At 38.5% G+C, this 20,385-nt stretch overlaps 1 protein-coding gene across 1 annotated transcript in view; it reads right to left on the reverse strand.

Annotated features, from left to right (window-relative positions):
* LOC122797762 (serine/threonine-protein phosphatase 6 regulatory ankyrin repeat subunit A-like) overlaps window positions 1-20,385 on the reverse strand; it is a 2,341,865-nt gene that overhangs the window by 1,477,837 nt on the left and 843,643 nt on the right. Inside the window, exon 8 of the mRNA XM_044066284.1 lies at window positions 6,422-6,523. Coding sequence (XP_043922219.1) covers window positions 6,422-6,523 — 102 coding nt within the window. The remainder of the gene's footprint in view (window positions 1-6,421; window positions 6,524-20,385) is intronic.

Below are 20,385 nucleotides of genomic sequence, written 5' to 3' on the forward strand. Positions count from 1 at the left end.
GAAGGATAGCACTGAATGTCTTATAAGATAAGCAGCGTGCACTGCTAATGCTTTATCATGGATTGTGATCACTTCTTCAAATAATTATTTAAGTGTCAAAGGCAATATCTATTCTTAGTCAATTCATAATGGTCAACAACAACTAACAAAATATGGTCTCCTGTGTCATTTTGGACAAGCTCCATTTTGACATTCCCTGATTTTACGCATAATACTGGTCAGACTGATGGGTCTAAAATAAATTGAGTCTGATATGGTGCCATCCCATTGACATGGTACCAATGTAGCCTGTTACCAGTGGTCAGAAATAATGTCAACATACTATTGTTTCATTTAAAATGATTGATAGAGGCTTTGAAATGATTCCCCTTCTTAGAAAGAAACACTGCCTAATTGCAAGACAGTGCCATGCAAAATATAAAATGTCTTACACTCCTTTAGCAGAAGGAGGTGTGCCATTTGGATATGAATATGGAGAAGATCCATTATTTTATAGGGTCATGGGTAAGTACTATACTAGCTACTCTTGTGGGACATTTTAATCCTAGCCTATTTCCCTTCTGGTGCCTGAAGTAACTTATCCCATTTGATGTTAGAATGACCTTAATCAATCCGTGCTCTTAAATTATTACCCCCCTCCAGTGAGAATAACTGGAATCATACCACAGACAATTTGACAGGAACCATATGTGGGATAAAGCATTTAGGAGCTGCCTCCATCCATGAGTAGTCTTGAGGTACATTTTCTATTTCCCAGTAATGAGCTTTTTTTACTCAGATGGAGTGTCTGTCCAAAGTAGCAGTACCTTTTGTGAGATATACCTGCCCTAGAAACCATTCTGTTGTTGTTGTAAAAGAGGTTTACAGCCCAGGACTGAGCATTCTGATGCAATTTGGCTTGCTGATGTGCAGTAGATCAATCAGCATCGGGTTGGAGGATGCCTTGTATGCCAGACACAGGGCACTTCATTGCAGATTGTAGGATACCATGTATAGTGACAGAGCTTTGAGGCGGCCCGTGGAGGATATAGTCTTTAGTCTTTGTAACTACTTGTAGCATGTCTCTGGACAGATATATGCCAAAGGGAGCATTACACTCAAAGACTCGCCTAATGAGAAAAAGAAGACAATGACATCTCTAGATCTAGTTGCAATCCTTTTGTTTATAAGCAGAGCACTATAGAAGGACTTTCTTGGAAAGGTGGGCACATGTTGGTAAAAAGATAGGTCACAACTGGGTCAACTCTCAGGGGTGTATTGTCAATATAGTAGTTTCTAGGGGTACATGACTTCTCAAAGGATGCAAGAATGCATTTTTGGCATTTAGTGTCAGTCCATGACTCTGGAAACAGTTAATTGCTTGGGGAAAGCCTTCCTGCTTGACAGCTAAGTCATTTGGGGATTCAATAACTGCTCCTAGCTTGTAGTCATCTTCAAACCTAGTCAGCCAGAGCCCTTTTTATTGGCTTTTACTTCAGAGACCTTTTTTCTTACATAATGTCCATGGGGGAATCCACTGGTATCAGGTCTCTTTGTGAAGGTAGCTTCACCATTTTGATTTCCTGAGTCTTATTTGTGAGCAATCTGGGAATCCAGTGGGTAATGCAGGGGTTTATTCACAGTTTATTAACCTGGTCTGCTATGCCCAAGTGAGGATTATGTCAAAAGTCATGGCCAGTTTGAGGTATACAGTGTATACCGTTTTACCATTATCTACTGTTTTGGTGACATTTTCAAAGTCCACCAAGCTGAATATGCATAACCTGCCCCTGATGAATCCAAACTGACATGGGTTCAGTCTTTGGAGGCTCCATATGTCCTAACTGATTAGTTCCAAAATAAGTCTTTCCATGGCTTTGCATTTGAAGCTGATCAGTCTTACAGGTCTATGGAAGCTCCTCCCTTATGCATGGGAATCACTCTAACCCTTCCCCATTCACTTGATACAAAACCTGTGTGGATGCTGTGGATGAAATCTGATATTAGGAGATGTAGCTAAACCATGCTTCATTCTATTTAAGATGCATTCAGGAATATTGTAAGGACCCATTGATGTAGTATTTTAGCTTTTGATAGCAGTTTCAGGACTTGGTCTTGTGAGATAGCTGGAGGTGTGTTGGTTTCAGGTATATCTTGTTGGCTAAACAGAAGGGAGAGAGGGGTAAAGTATGAGCTCAGCTTATCAGCCAGTAGGTTAACTATATCTTCAGATTCAACATAGGTAATATTCTTCACAATTATCTCAAGTCATTGCTGCACTGTGTATATGACATTACAAGCAAAACTAAAAAGGCCTTGTGATTGTCTTTGGCTTGGGTAGGTATTTCACCCTCAAACTTAGCATTTGTAGATTTTATTAATCTCCTTGAATTATTTGTTTATTTCAACAATGTGGGCTCTATCATTCTCAGAATGACTCCTCTTACTTTTAGTCAAAATCTTCCTTTTATGGTAAAGCTACTTGATATTACAGTTCCACAAAGGGTTTTGTTTCTAGGGTTTGCCCTGCGTTTGCTCATACAGGTTAAAACAGCGTCTCTGTAGCTGTTTACATGTTGGTACAGCATGGCGGTGCACGTTTCTGCATATTCAGTGGAGTTAACTAGGTTTGATGGGGATTTGAAGCTTCCTAATGTATCATTTAAAACTAGGTAGTTTTTCTTCAAGAAATTTCTAAAGGTTCCATTGGTGGAAGGGGCTTCTTGTGTCAATTTTATTTCAAAGGAGGGAACTTTACGGTTAGACCTAATAATTGACAAAGATAGGCATGGGATGGTGCAAGATGTCTTCTTATTAGCAACTGCAAGATCCAAGATGTTATTCCTCATAGTGAGTCCTCTGACAGATTCTTGGATTTTGTCAGTACAAATTCCCTGGAAGAATTGATGAGCTTGTGCTCTTGTGGTGGTGCAGGCCTCCCAATCTACAGCTGGATAGTTTACATCACCTAGGAAAATAGTACTGGGTTTAATACTTTAGTGAGTCCATTTCCTGGAGATACGCACTGTAGCATTCTTGGGTCATAGAGGGAGTTCTACGGCTATCCTATATATGCTATGGGACATTTCTGATGGTTATTTGAACATGAAGCTCTAAGTGCGTCATGTTGGTTTGCCAGCCTTGATTCAGCCTCATCTGGATGAAGATTAAGAGAATGACACCTTTTTTTTCTCTCCTGTGCAGTATCTGGTCTAAATGTATAGAAACTGTTATAGCCCCACAGCCAGCATGTTCTCTGCTGTTTTATATCATGTCTCAATCACTACACAGACACCTACATCCTCCAGAGTGAGGAGGGTTTGTAGGGAGTGGAGTTATTTAGGCTACTAGCATCAATCAGTAACATTTTCATATTTTCCTTTGCTTGCTTTGTTATATCAGTAGGCTTTCAGGAAGGCATTGCCTAAAGAAGGAACTATGATGTGGGAAATGTCTTTACCAATAAATGAAACCCTAGAGAGGACAGATACAGGCTATCACTGGCAAGGTAGCATCTACTGTCGATTATACTCTCCCAAGGCTGACAAATATTGGACCCCCCCCCCTTTGATGACACCAAAAAATTGCCAATTATTGAAGTCAATTGTTTTTGCTCATAATGTGTCATCATCCTTGGAGAAGGTAGAATGCTACTCAATGATAGGATCATACCTCCCTGGGACACATAGTTTAAGAGGGACCCATGTCGAGCCATCAAAGATGGCTTTGACAAATGCAAATAAACTGAAACCAGTTCACTGAAACTGCCTTCAACGAACATTGAAACATTTTTTTACAGGGGCAAGCCCCCAACACCCCCCCCCAAATTTGTATAACCAATTCTGAGGTCACACAACAGTGGAGAAAAAGGCAATTTCCACTTTTGTTGTGGGTGGTCTCTGCACACCGGCTTTGGTTTCTTTGTATTTACTGAAATCAGATTGACATGCTCCCATTTGATAGCGCCATCATATATCTCATCATATTGTCCAGTCAGGTACACTTCAAGTCATAGACACCCACATGTACTATGACAGAGTCATACTGGTATTTGTTGTTCAAGGACTTGAGGGCATGTGTGATTTGATGGATCTTAAACTTTAAATTTCTTCTGTAGCCTACTGATACAACTGCCATGCCTTCTCTAAAGAATACCTTCTCATGCATGAAAACACAAGCTACTGTTCTGTGGCATCCCTAGATTGGTCTGCGTCAGAATGTTTTTTACTCAGAGCACATTGTAAAACATTTGCCAAACAAACTTATCATATGGTTATTTTTTTTTCAGTGTGATATGTAGTGTATTTCAGCTGGTCCACATGGTGAAGCACCAATATATCTTGTGATATTAATGCCTCACAATACTTATGAAAGAAAAAAATCACACATTCAGCTCATATGGTAGAAATGTTATATTTAAATCCTAATGGCATTCAACCTTCACAGAGCATGTCCAGCAATGTTAAACACTATAGAGCATGCTTACAAAGTGATATACAACCATACCTCTCAACTGTCCTGAATTCCATAGAATATCCAGACTTTGGCTTCATATTTAGGGTCTCTTTCTCATAACACTTCTGTTTTTTTAGCAAATCAGTGAATATTGAAATAGCCAAATGATGACAATCATTTATGTTTCAGGCTTCATATGCTCCCGAAAAAGCATGCTAATGCAGACCTGTTATTTTACCAACTTTTCAAGTTCATAAAAGCAATATTTAAAGTCTGCTCCTGATTTTGGGCCTTTGTCCTCCCATTATTTTCAGCTTTGTATATATGCAATGCAGCTCTTCCACTGGAATAACTCTCAACTATTCAGATTTTGTCTCTTAGCTTGGTCTTTTCCTTATAAAATGTTAGTTTTCTGGCAAATCATTGGCAGGTTGTTGAGGATGGAAGTCAGAAAACAATAACAGGCATCTGAGTTTCAAACTTCATACTCTTTAGAAAATTCATGCTAATGCAAAACCTGTTATTCTATCAACATTCTAAATTTGTAAGAGCAAGAGTTTAAAAAATTCCATATTTTAGGGTCTTTGCCCCCCCCCCCCCACCATTATTTATGGCTTTGTCCAGATTTCCTGTGCTAAGAGGTTGTTCACAATTTGGTAAATATAATCAGACAAAGAATGGATGTTTGCTATTTCATTAAAAGTACCCACACTTAAATATTAAAGGGTATTTTCCTTGCAGTACAGGCCTTGGTGTCATATGTTACTGAACATCCACATTCTTAACAAACCAGTTGAGCACTAATCCATGATTGGGTCTGGGTAATGCAAAACTTACCTATGGCTGGCATGGTTTGATCACACGAGCAAAGACCGAGTGATTAAACAAATCAACAAACAGGAGGCAGATTATTGTTAATATACAATGACATTATTTAAGAAAAAAGTCTTATCTTTTCTAAATAATGGCACCATAAAAAAGAACTTTATTATTCCTTGCCATCTTCTGGTAGTACGAAGCATGTAAGCCATCACTGCACATGCTCTTCTGTACTTGTGAATTGCTGCAGAGTACTTTACTGTATCTGATATATATATATTTTTATAAAACTTCTGTACTATCTTCTGTATAGAGTCTTCATGATCCTTCTATGTCTACATTTTTTCAGAATGTGTAGATGTTTGTTTCATACTTTTGTATCTTTTTCAAAAAGCTTTGGTTTCCTAGCAAATCACTGAGAAATGAAGTTGCTAAATAATGACAGACATATCCCTAAAAATGTAAGGGGTTGTGAGGTATACCATGGAGCTTGAGTTTTTTTTTTTAATGTAGTAATATATTGCATTATTTGCCCCATGGAGCAGTTTACTAGTTTTTTTTTATCATTATATGTTAAATTCTCTGTTTAGCTGCACAGAGAGAAAGCGAGTTAACAAAAGTTTTGATGGGAAATAATATACAATGAGCATGCTGATTGGTCTGTCCGATCAACATGCACATTTCTGAATATTGTTTTCATTCATCAACAGTGTAGGTTTCAGTTTTTTGCATAAGTTTTGACTTTGGGAAAGCAACAGAATCAGGCATAATGTTTAAGTATAATTCTAATACACTTTAAAAGTTAACAGAAGGAGAGGTTTTGGATCTACATGCATTTTGTAATAGAATGATAGTAAGAAACTTGTCTTGTATTACTGAATAAATAACTGTCTGGTAAGTGAGCAAAAATATGGAGAAGAAAAAGACACTGTACAACATTAGGAAGAAGTGTGTGCGACCAGTCTGGCTGGACTTGTTCTTCTTGGCATATTTTGGGTTTACAATGGGCTGGCTTACTGGGAAGGCCAATCAGTGTGCACATTTATGAGCCATGTGGGGTTTGAACCTACTTGTCATTCTCTAACTGATTTACTTTCTGTTATTTTTACTCTACATAATGGATGAATGATAAATCGTTGCAAAATTACAAAATCAAGAAGTTACATACCTTGGTTCTAGCAAGGACATTGGATCTAAATTTGTCTGTTAGGATTTCAACGACATTTGTATGACCTCGTTCCGCTGCAATATGTAACGGGGATCTGTCAAACTGCAAAAACACAAACTGTGAGATATCTTTTTCTTGTACTGAGTTTTATAGAAATATGCCTCAATGTTTTTACAATAAAAAAATGTAAAACAGTTGAAACAATAAACTAGATCCAGGAAAACTCAGTGGCAGCCCTTTACTTATTTTAGCATATAGCTTGATCACAAAACAGAATGATTAGTATACTTTTTAACATTTGAGAAACCTACCTCCCAAAATGGTGTTTTTGTAAGCATGGCTTTATTATGGAGTCCTTCTGGTGGGTTTGCCACTACTTGTAATATTTTCTTAAGAAAAAAAAAGTGCTGGAATTTAAGAAGCCAGGACAATACAATACTGTAGCAGCTGCCTATTAATGTCCTAAGCAAAATTTTAGTATTATTAAGTAAGGAAAATCCCAGTAGAAATATCTGAAATAAATACTATGTTTGATTCATTCACATGACACAGTCATAGTCACTGCAAACAAAACAAGAAAAATGGTTGTATTCTTTGTTCAGGATTTCTTCCTTCAAAGAAAGGCACACTCACACAGCCATTTGAAACACACATTGCTCTAGAAAATAATACAAAACAGCAATACAAACAATTGCAATATTATATGCAAGATGTGTACAGACACTAAATAGGAAAGTAGCCAGTGCCTTACCTAGACTACAGAACATCTCACCAAGATGACACTGATATGTAGACTATATTTTATATAGAATACAACATGGAAAAAGGTAGGTTTAAAAATAAAACAGACAGTTGGGTGCACAGGTCCCTGGATAAAAATGTACCAAATCTGGGTGTACACACTGGAGGCAGGACTGGAAAAAAAAGACAGTGTAGAATCTCAGTATATATAAACATTCCTGCAATTGGATTAGGCTAGGTTCAGGGGAGGACACCCCCCCCCCCCCACAGAGGGAAAGTCCACAAAAACTGACAGCCCAAAAAGAGGCATAAAGTTGACAAAGTAGGCTATTGAGGATAAGAAAGAAATTATGTATTGTTATTATTATGCAAGAAGCCCAGAATTTCCAGATAGAAGATATTTAGAAAGATTAAAATTAAAGGAAATTAAAATAATCATACAAGAACTGTCAAAGGCTTCAAAGTGAAATTAGTATTCATCAATACAGCAGATTTGTGAAAAACATTACATAAACGAAGGAACACTGGGCTGCCTGGAAAAATAAGTAACAGAGGATGCAAGAAAATATAAAGGACAAAATCCAAAGATTTTTGAAAGACATACAAAAGAAACATGAATAAGGGAAATAAAAAGACATCTGGTATCAGATAATATTTATGTAAAGCAAAATGCCAAGCTAATCAATAGAAAAAAGCAGCTCCAAAGATATTTGAAGACAAATACAGGCAAAAGCACCCATATATGGAACATTTCACAATGCAAAAATAAGAAAACAAAGGAGGAGGTATAGAAAACAGGATTAATAAGGCAGAAGTTAAACAAATACAAACTGGAGTTATGGATTATCTGCAAAGTGAAGGATTTAATGTGTAGAACCCAACACAGGCAATGTTGCAGCATGATGGAATTACAGATCCCCAGATTAAGGAGCAACAGGTATAGCAGGAGGTATCTGCAGAAGATTTGCAACATGATGATGCTGTGGATACTTCTGCAGGAAGCCAGGATGATAGTACAATTTCTAGTTGCACAGCAAGGGAAAGCACAGGAAACAGTGGCATCCCCAATGCAGGTAAAGTTACGGAGTGATGGGCCAAAGGGTTTCCATATGAAAAAACATAGAGCCATATGAAGAGTGCATCTGAAGAGGATATGTCACAGAAAGAGTTTCTGGAACCTTCTGTAGATTACTTATAGGAAACAGAGAGCAAAGAAGACACTCTCAATCCAGACAAAAATGATTAAATTGTAGATCTGCTTGATTTAATAGAAATGGATATACATATTAAGATAGACAGAAGAAATAGACTAAATAAGACCCAAAATCTTAAAAGAATGATAAAACAGATTAAATATAGTAATCGGGACTATTAAGAGAAATTCACACAATGTAACAGAAATAAACAATATATTATTGCACAGTTAAACTAACAGCAGATAAGATATTACCACTCTATAAAGCAATTAAGGCAATAAGTATCATTGTTAGAAGAATATAGAAAAGGGAACAGATCATCAAAAATACTCAGAAAGATACATGCGGTAAAAGCAATGCACAGTGCCAAAATAGATCAAGATTTATCATATAATATTGCCCATAATAAATTAAAAAAATAGCACAGGCAGAAAAACATAGAATCTATGCAGTTAAATATAAAGGAAAAGCACACAATAAGCAATTTATGGATGACACAAAATGATTTTATAGAGAATTGGGAAACAAAGAAAAAGAAATACAAGCACCACCAAAAAAGAAGAAGAAAGAGACACATTTTGGAAAACTATTTATGAAGACCTTGATGAACATAACAAAGATGCTGAATGGATATGAAGGTTAAAAGAAGCAGAAAGGAGCACTAATGTGGGGGGTATGAAATGAGATGAAGTAACCAACATTAAAATTGAAAAAAACAATTAAGAAAAGCTCCTAAATGGAAAACCTCAAGCCCAGCTGCAGTACCTAACTTCTAGCTAAAAGCATTAACATTTTTAAAAGGATTTAGTCCTGAGTAAGACTTACTTTTATGCACATCCCAAGCAGACAAACTGGTTAACAGCAGGAAAAATTGATATTCCTCCTTAAGATTGAACATGTAAGCCATCCCACAATCTACAGCCCAATAACTTGTCTCCCAACAATATACAAGCTATATACAGGAAATGATACAGAGTTTATAGTCATTTAGACAAACAAAATTCAGTTATGGCTGTAGAAGAAAAGGGTAACAAAAGATAATCCCATGGAACAAAGGATAACGTGTTACTACAAAAAGTCACAATAGAGAATTGTAAAAGGGGGAAGCATCTCAATATAGCATGGATACTTTGCAAAGAAGCGTTTGACAGCATCCCACATTTATGGGTAAAGGAATGCTTACAGATGTGCAAGATACACCCTGCATTGATCAATTACATTACAGTGACCAAGAAACACTGGCAAACTACTTTGCAGTTGAGCCATAACAATGGGTAAATTATCCCAGTGATAAAAATTCAGTGGGGAATATTCCAGGGCGATTATCTGTCACTGAAATTGTTTTGGCTTGTACTTAACCCATTAAGCTATTTACTAAACACATTACACTATGGTTAAAAGTTTGCTCCCGGAAACCAATCTTGTTTAAAGATCTCATTTACTTTTTGTGGATGACTTATATTGCATTGTTCATTAGATAAGGATTTGAAAGCACAACTACAAATGATTACAACTTTCTCAGATGATATAAAAATGTCATTTGGTCTTGATAAATGTGCAAAAACAACATTTAAAACAGGAAAGCTATAGCACCAAGAAAATAATGATCTAGGACAGGAGTATGATATAAAAGAACCTAATCAGGGACAGGAGTATGATATAAAAGAACCTAATCAGGGACAGGAGTATGATATAAAAGAACCTAATCAGGGACAGGAGTATGATATAAAAGAACCTACTCAGGGACAGGAGTATGATATAAAAGAACCTACTCAGGGACAGGAGTATGATATAAAAGAACCTACTCAGGGACAGGAGTATGATACTCACCAGGCTGAACAAGGAGAGGGTCACGGTGAGCAGCCTGTCGGGCGCTAGGATCCGCCACATAACACAAGCACTCAGGTCACTCCAAGGCAAGTACAAATATGACTCAGTCATTGTCCATGCTGGTGTGAATGACCTGAGACGTACCTCCCTGGACTACATGAAAAGAGACATAAAGGAGCTCTCTGAGCATGTAGCCCAGGCCGGTATGACCTTGACCTTGAGTAGCATCTTACCCTCACCAAGAATGATGCCACAATATGAAGACAAGATGATCAATTTCAACAATTGGCTTAAGTACTGGTTTCATTCAAAGGGGATCCAATGCCTGTCAGCTTGGGATGATATGCTCAACAAGCCACGATGCTTCGCTAGGGACGGCTTGCACCTGTCACCCCTGGGCTTTCGGATATTGGCAAAGGCTCTTGCTACCTCCATAGTGCCTTTTTTAGGAAAGGCTCAAAAGACAGACCCACCTCCATAGGTATCACAAGGGATAAGAAACTAAGAGTAATGCTACTCAACGCCAGAAGTCTAAACCTCAAGATGCACGCACTCGAAACTCTCCTTAGCATGGAGAACATCGATATCTGTGCAGTAACAGAAACCTGGTTCAGGGCTCCTGAGAGCACCCCAGCACTACCAGGTTATACCTCATACCATGCTTTTGGCCCCAAAACTTGGACCGAACCACAAAAGGAGGGGAGTATCGATATTCATCAAAGATATCCACACCTCCAGGTTGGTGGCAAAGCACGAAGCATCAGAGACTATCCATGTGCAACTAACAGTGGGTAAAACTGCCTTCCAGTTTATAGCCTGCTACAGACCACCCTCCCAAACCCAGGAACCCCACTCGGCCTTTCTGAGAACACTGGAAAATATGAAGGTCTCTCCAAACACCATTATATTGGGTGACTTCAACTACCCAAACATAGACTGGGAGCATTACTCTAGCTCCAACACCCTAGCCCAAAGGTTCCTAGAATTTATAAACTCAAATGCTATGGAACAACTTGTTACCACTCCCACAAGAGGGGAAAACATATTGGACCTGATCATCACCAACATGGGGACTCTATGCTCCAGACCAGAAGTGTATCCCTCACTGGTAAGATCAGACCATAAACTAATCTCACCGGATATTCTCATCCCGACCCCACCCCCTGCCCAGAAAACCACAGTGAAAAACTTCTCTAAAGCAAATTTCACACTCCTCAAAACCGAGGTGGAATCCTTCAAAGACCCCGGGCCTGTGGAAAATACGGCCCAGACCGCAGAATCCTTTATAAACGCATTCTATGAACACCTTCAGGAATGCATGGATCATGCGATCCCAAATAAAACCAAGACCCAATCCTCCAAAGGCAGATGCCCTGTCTGGTGGACCCCAGCCATAAACAAACTATACAATAGAAGGAGGAAGCTACTAAATGATAGAACAAAATCTCAAAAAGGGAAGGCATCACTGATCAGTATTAGCAAAAAACTACGGGCACTCATAAAATTGTCTAAGGCCAGCTTCGAGAGAAAAATTGCACAGAACACTAAGGATAATCACAAGGCTTTCTTTAGTTATGTTAGGAACCTGGGTGGTAATTCCCAGATATGCTCAGAATTAGTCCAAAATGACAAAAAATACACTGAACCCACAGACATTGCCAACATCCTAGCTGACAGGTTCAGCGCAAACTTCTCCCCATCCCTCCACACCAAAAGGGCAAATATCTATCCCAGCAGAGTGCTGCCCCCCTGACATCTCAGATGCTCAGGTAAGAGCCGCCCACTCCAAAGCAAAAAACACAGCATCAATGGGACCAGACAGTGTCCCGGGCTGTGTCCTACATGAACTCCAAGAAGAGCTAAACCCAAACATAAAACTACTGTTCAATCTCAGCCTTACTACAGGATATGTGCCCAAAGAGTGGCATACAGCAACAGTGGTCCCTCTCCATAAAGGTGGTGCCTCAACGGATCCTGGAAACTATCGCCCCATAAGCCTGACTAGCTTGGTCTGCAAAGCTATGGAAAGGATCATCATGGACCTCATAAATAAAGATATCGGGGCCCTACAGACACTGGATCCTACCCTGTTCAGCTTTGTTAAGGGCAGATCCTGCCTCTTAAACCTGGTTGATTTCTTTGAAACAGTCACCAAGGCCATTAACGAGGGGAAGGTGGTCCACACAGCCTACCTGGACCTCGCAAAAGCCTTCGATACAATACCCCACTGGCATTATAGATAAGCTCACCAGCTTAAATATAAACCCCTATGTCACTAGATGGATTGCAAACTGGCTCAAGGACAGAACCCACATGGTTAGAATTGCTGGAGTCATGTCAGACTCCAAACCAGTTACAAGTGGTGTCCCACAAGGCTCAGTCCTGGGACCTCTCTTGTTCGGTATATATTTCTCGGAGGTACAGGCCAACATGGAAGGACTGTGGCTGACCAAGTTCACAGATGACTGCAAACTGGGCACCATAATCGACTCTCCAGCCGACACAAGCATCCTCCAAAAGGGCCTCATAGAAACAGACAACTGGTGCCAGAGCCATGGCCTCAAGCTAAATGCCAAAAGTGTATAGTCATCCCTTTGGCAAAAACAAAGTGCCCACAAATTACCACATAGGTGGTAATCCATTAAGTACAGAAGAAGTAATTAGGGACCTGGGGACCCAAGTTGATAGCAATCTCTCATTTGACAACCACGTGGCCAAAGTGGTTAGAAAACATTTTATATAGCCCACCTAATCATGAAGGGATTCACATCTAGATCAGGGAGGTCATCGTGCCACTTTAATCATCCCTCATCAGGCCCAAAATAGAGTACAATGGCCCCTTTGGGATATACCTTACCAGACACCTGCAGCAACTGGAAAGACCCCAAAAGTACCTCACCAAGAGGATCAAAGGGCTCAAACAGATGCCATATGCTGCCCGGTTAAAGAAACTCCAGCTCTACTCAGTGGCATACCGCCTGTTCAGAGGCGATCTGTGCCTGACGTATAAAGCCATGTCCAACCCGGAATTAATGGACATGCTGCACCTCAGAAAATCCAAATTCCATCGAGCTATGCGCTCGAGAGACTTTAACCTCAGCACTGAAATAAATAGGACATGCTGGAGGGACAGATTCATAACCCAGAGGCTCCCTTCACTCTGGAATAAAATCCCAGTCCAGGTTAGGCATAGTCCCTCATTGACTCTCTTCAAGAGGAATTTTGATGAGTGGATGGGAGATCGTAGGTTTACCCCGGGTATCACTTCTGTGTCACTGTTAGACAGAGGCACAGTATACTAACCTCGGAAAAGGGCATAGCAAAATAAATTTAAAATGGGTGGCGAAAGCCAAACACATTCTGGCTAGGCTTATAAATGCCCTAGGGCAGATAGCCTAGTATGAACCTATGAACCTATGAACCTATATAAAAAAAAATACTCAGGGACAGGAGTATGATATAAAAGAACCTAATCAGGGACAGGAGTATGATATAAAAGAACCTAATCAGGGACAGGAGTATGATATAAAACAACCTTCAGGGACAGGAGTAAGATATAAAAGAACCTAATCAGGAAGGAATGTATAAATATGTGGGAACAGATGAAGGATTGGCAATAAAACATGAACAAATGAGAATAGAACTCAGTAAAGAATACTTCAAAAAACTAAAACTAATATTGAAAACTGCCTTGACATCTAGCTATAAAGTCCATGCTATAAACCAATTTACTCTTCTTTTCTAACATACACTTGGGGTGACTGACAAGACCCGAAAAGCACTGGATCAGTTGAAAAAGAAAACAAGAAAAATGCTTCGCACTTATCAAATGATATATACAGTCACTGTATACCAAGGTTATATATTCCTCACTCTGAAGAAAGCATGGGCCTCCTCAAAATTGATTACATGTATAGAGATGCAATCATGGGACTGCATACATATCTGCTAACCTCACCAGATCCAAACATAGTGACATTTTTAAAACAAGAGGAAAAGAAGTCCAATATGGCATCCTTGCTTAGTTAGCAGAATCATTTCAGTGTGAAGTATGAATGGAAATCTAACTTGAAGAAAAAAAAATCAGCAACTGGATGTGCCAAAAAAAAAACAAAATAAAGAAAGAATATAAGGGAAAGGATCAGATAAGAAGTAAAGAAATTTTGAAAATCCATAATTATAGTGTCAAATACAGAGATCTCCTGGAACAACCTCATGTTGACCAAGATTTGACACACAGATGGTTAAGGAGATAAAAGGGTAGTAATGGCAGCCCATTATATTGGACTACATTTAAGCTTATTTGCAAAGTTCACTGACCATCTGGGACAAAAAAGACAAATGCAGGTTCTGTAAAAAAAGAACTGGAAACAGTCATACGTCTTCTTGCTGGGTTTGATAAACTCATGACAGTAGGTCTGTACACTGAAAGGCACAATAATGTAGCAAGACTGTTGCACTGGGGATTGTACAAACACTATTATATAGACATAGCTGAAAAATACTGTAAACATGATAGGGATTGCACAAACACTATTATATAGACATAGCTGAAAAATACCGTAAACATGATAGGGATTGCACAAACACTGTTATATAGACATAGCTGAAAAATACCGTAAACATGATAGGGATTGTACAAACACTATTATATAGACATAGCTGAAAAATACCGTAAACATGATAGGGATTGCACAAACACTATTATATAGACATAGCTGAAAAATACCGTAAACATGATAGGGATTGCACAAACACTATTATATAGACATAGCTGAAAAATACCGTAAACATGATAGGGATTGCACAAACACTATTATATAGACATAGCTGAAAAATACCGTAAACATGATAGGGATTGTACAAACACTATTATATAGACATAGCTGAAAAATACTGTAAACATGATAGGGATTGTACAAACACTGTTATATAGACATAGCTGAAAATACCGTAAACATGATAGGGATTGCACAAACACTATTATATAGACATAGCTGAAAAATACTGTAAACATGATAGGGATTGCACAAACACTATTATATAGACATAGCTGAAAAATACTGTAAACATGATAGGGATTGTACAAACACTGTTATATAGACATAGCTGAAAAATACTGTAAACATGATAGGGATTGCACAAACACTGTTATATAGACATAGCTGAAAAATACTGTAAACATGATAGGGATTGCACAAACACTATTATATAGACATAGCTGAAAAATACCGTAAACATGATAGGGATTGCACAAACACTGTTATATAGACATAGCTGAAAAATACTGTAAACATGATAGGGATTGTACAAACACTGTTATATAGACATAGCTGAAAAATACCGTAAACATGATAGGGATTGCACAAACACTATTATATAGACATAGCTGAAAAATACCGTAAACATGATAGGGATTGCACAAACACTATTATATAGACATAGCTGAAAAATACTGTAAACATGATAGGGATTGCACAAACACTGTTATATAGACATAGCTGAAAAATACCGTAAACATGATAGGGATTGCACAAACACTGTTATATAGACATAGCTGAAAAATACCGTAAACATGATAGGGATTGTACAAACACTATTATATAGACATAGCTGAAAAATACCATAAACATGATAGGGATTGCACAAACACTATTATATAGACATAGCTGAAAAATACCGTAAACATGATAGGGATTGCACAAACACTATTATATAGACATAGCTGAAAAATACCATAAACATGATAGGGATTGTACAAACACTATTATATAGACATAGCTGAAAAATACTGTAAACATGATAGGGATTGTACAAACACTGTTATATAGACATAGCTGAAAAATACTGTAAACATGATAGGGATTGTACAAACGCTATTATATAGACATAGCTGAAAAATACTGTAAACATGATAGGGATTGCACAAACACTATTATATAGACATAGCTGAAAAATACTGTAAACATGATAGGGATTGTACAAACACTATTATATAGACATAGCTGAAAAATACCGTAAACATGATAGGGATTGTACAAACACTATTATATAGACATAGCTGAAAAATACTGTAAACATGATAGGGATTGTACAAACACTATTATATAGACATAGCTGAAAAATACTGTAAACATGATAGGGATTGTACAAACACTATTATATAGACATAGCTAAAAAATACTGTAAACATGATAGGGATTGCACAAACGCTATTATATAGACATAGCTGAAAAATACTGTAAACATGATAGGGATTGTACAAACACTATTATATAGACATAGCTGAAAAATACTGTAAACATGAAGCACAGAGCATTATAGAGAATGATGAAGTTTGTACTACATGGGATCACCCATTGCCAACAGTTTAAAAACAGATGCAAGAAATCCAGATATGGTACTCCATGAAAAAGACAAACGTAGCATTGATCATTGAAATTGCTACACTCAGTGATTAAAATGTGTTATGTAAAGAGCGACACAGTGAAAAAAAACGATTTGCATGCAGAAATGAGAGGAATATGGAAGAAAGATACTAACAGCAACAGCTCTAATGAAAAGGGATTTACAGTCATACTTAGATATGCAACCAAATAACATAACTGTATGAATTATGGAAAGAGTCATTTATGGGCATAGTGCTGGTGAAGAGAAGAGCACTTCTGGCAACATTAAAGGTTAAAACAATACTAATTTCATGAACTTTAGTTGTACCCTAAGTTAGAAATGGAGTCACTTCCCGTTATGGCATTAGAAACTCAAAATAATTGCAGAAATTAAACTGGCACAATTACATTGATGTGATGTAAGTAGTTGAGAGTTAACAGGATCAGAAGGAATGCAAATGGTTTATGAGGAACATCGTGTGCAATTCAAGGAAGAGCTTCTGATACCAAAACTATAGTTGCACCTATGTGACCTGGAATCATGATATGGGGTAATATTAATAAGTCATAGATTCCCTGATTGCCAAAGCACTTTACAAAATGTGAGAGTAGGGAAAATCCATAGTCTCTGTATGTGAGGCTGATACATTTAATTAGAAAGATGGAGAACAGCAGCTTCATACAGCCACTCAGTAAACGTGACAGTGACACTTGTATAGCAGTCCAAACAAAAACAAGAGAAGGAAGATAGCATACAACTGATTACAAAAGGAGCTAGGATTTGTGTAACTGCACAGTAAAAAGGATCCTGTCTGTTATATGAAGTCTGCCCAAAGGACAGTGCACCAGAAACACTGAAAGGATGTCTAGGGGCTGAAAATGAACTGACAGAAAACTCCAAAGTAGGAATCAGTATAAGAAAAGAGTCTACACAGAGACATATAACAGCTGACAACACAGAAATGGGTAGGACAAAACTAAAATAACAGAGGTACTTAAGTGAGGTCCCTCAGGGCAAAGTGAATATCGAAAGAGAGAAAAGTACAAACAACAGAGGTCTGAATATATTTCTGTTAGCGTCACAAACAGAAACTCAAGTAAAGACAAACTCCAAGCAACAGACATATGTAAGTAAATAAAAGTGCAAGACTAATGATAAATGTTCTGAGATACCCTCTGAAGAAATCAATGCAGCGAATGAAAAGAAACTGACATGTTGGTGTCCACTGATGCCTAAGGCAAAGGAGAGTACTCGGGAGACATTACAGAGAAACTAAAGAGAGGGCAGGTTTTATCTAAAATTATCCTTTGTAGGAGAAGGCAAAACTCTCAGCAACCAAATATTATGGTCACATGAGATGCCATTGTGAGGCATGCTAATGTCCCTCTTACTTGGCTGGATAAGATGGTCACAGTTAACTGTCTGTCATGGGGCAAGATCTGCCAGATCATACAAGCACTCAGGTCACTTACCCCTAAGTACCAGTATGACTCAACCATAGTCCATGTGTGTGTGAATGACTTGAGATGTACCTCCTTGGACTATATGAAGAAAACATGCTTGAGCTCTCAGAATACCTGTCACAGACAGGTAAGACTAGCATTCAGCAGCATTCTACCATGTCTAATGATGATGCCACAATACTTACAGAAAATGATTGACTTTAACAATTGGCTTTGCTTCCAGTGTCATTCCAAAGGGGTCTGTATTTTTTAGCCAGGGAGGACATGGTTGACACTCCACACTGCTTTGCCAGGGATGGTCTTAACCTGTCACTTCTAGGATTTTGTATATTGGCCAAAACATTAGCCACCCTTACAGTGCCTTTTTTAGGCATTGCCAAACCAACAAACCAAACATAACAATAGCTATTCAGGACAAACTAAAGGTATTATGCTGACATCTGTGCACTTAGTGAAAATGGTTTAAAACAATGGAAAGCACTCCAGCACTGCATGGCTCTAATGCCTTTCATGCATTCAGACCATCCACTGAACATGAAAGAGCAAAACGCAGAGGTGCATATATCTACATAAAGGATAAGCACACCTTAAGGCTGGTCAAACAATATGACATGCTTGAGCTACTCCATGTCCAAATAACCATGGAAAAAATCCATTACTATATTCTTGCTAGCCACAGGTCCCCCACAATGAATCAGGAAACCCATACATCATACCTGAAGTTACTAGAATTAGTCACCATCCAGTCCAATGCCATTCCCATTTGTGATTTTAACTAACCCTCTATTAATTGGGAGGAATACATGACCACTAACATGCAGGCCCAAAGATTTCTTGACTTTGTAAATTCAAATTCCCTGGATCAGCTAGTCTGCACTCCCACCAGTGGAATTAATATTCTAGATCTGGTACTCACAAATATGAGAGTTCTGCAAGTCTGCCCCCACCCCCCACTCAGTCCCGCCCCAGTGTGATATCCTCACTAGTAAGATCAGATCACAAAGTGGTCTCCTTGAAATAAAGGTAAAACTACTCCCCCAACCTAATCCCAAAAACTTTTTAAGAATTTTTCTAAGGTAAATTAACCCCTATAAAGGGGGAGGTATAGCTAGTTTCCAAACTCCCCAAATCCAGAAAACACAGAAACCTATGTAAAGGTGTACACAAAAGCCCTGTATGACCATATAAACAACTACATAGAAATGGCAGTACCAGACTGAAATAAATCCATGTCAAACTGCAAAAACAAGCCACCGTGGTAGATCCCTGGTATTACCAGATTGTACAATAAAAGAAAGAAAATCCTGTTGAGAAGTAAGAGGGAATATGCACTACAGAGCAAAGAGTCTCTCATTAGTCTAAACAAGTGAATCAAGGAACTAATCAAGTCTCTGAAAGCAGACTTTGAGGTAACCATATCCACCAAAGCTAAGGATAACCATAAGGCTTTTTCAGTTATGTCCACCATCTTAAGGACAACACCCCAAAATGTGCAGAATTAGTTGTAGATTGCATCACCTATACTCAATCAGAAGATACAGCAAATCTGCTGGCTGACAAATTCAGCTCAAATTTCACCACCCATCACCCCCAGTTCTGCCCCAAGAAATAACTCCACCACTCAACAGCCAATTATTGCCAAAGAATAGGTTGCCACTGCTCTCTCTAAAGCTAAAATCACAGCTTCATTGGGGCCTGACAATATACCAAGTTGTCTCTTAAACAACTTAAATCAGGACTTATCAGTTTCATTAGGATCGCTGTTTAACCATAGTCTCCAAACTGTCTTTGTCCCAGTAGAGTGGAGGACAGCAACAGTCATCCCTCTGCGTAAAGGGGGACCATATACTGACCCAGCAAATTACAGACCCATAAGTTTGACTAGTGTCATATGTAAGGCCCCAGAAAGAATAATCATGGACCTGATAAACAATGACATATGAAGTCTCCAAACACTGGACTTGACCCAATTCAGCTATGTCAAGGGCAGGTTATGTCTACTGAATCTGGTGAACTTCTTTGAGAAAGTCAATAAGGCCATGGATGAGGGCAAAACAGTACATACCACCTACCTTGACCTGGTCAAGGTATTTTGCACAGTTCCCCACTTAGGTATCATAAGTAAACTCGCAAAATTAGGCATAAATCCCTACATCACTAGATGGATAGCCAATTGGCTCATGGACAGAACACATGTGGTTAAAGTGGGTGGATCTAGATCCAGCAAAGGGACAGTTACTAGTGGCATGCCACAGGGTTCAGTGTTGGAACCACTCCTGTTTTGAATTTACTTCTCTGTAGCATGTACAAGGCCTCTGAATGACAAAGTTTTCCAAAGACTGCA

Source organism: Protopterus annectens, chromosome 3.part1, assembly GCF_019279795.1.
Source record: "Protopterus annectens isolate FY-2018-M chromosome 3.part1, PAN1.0, whole genome shotgun sequence".
NCBI classification, from domain to species: Eukaryota; Metazoa; Chordata; order Ceratodontiformes; family Protopteridae; genus Protopterus; species Protopterus annectens.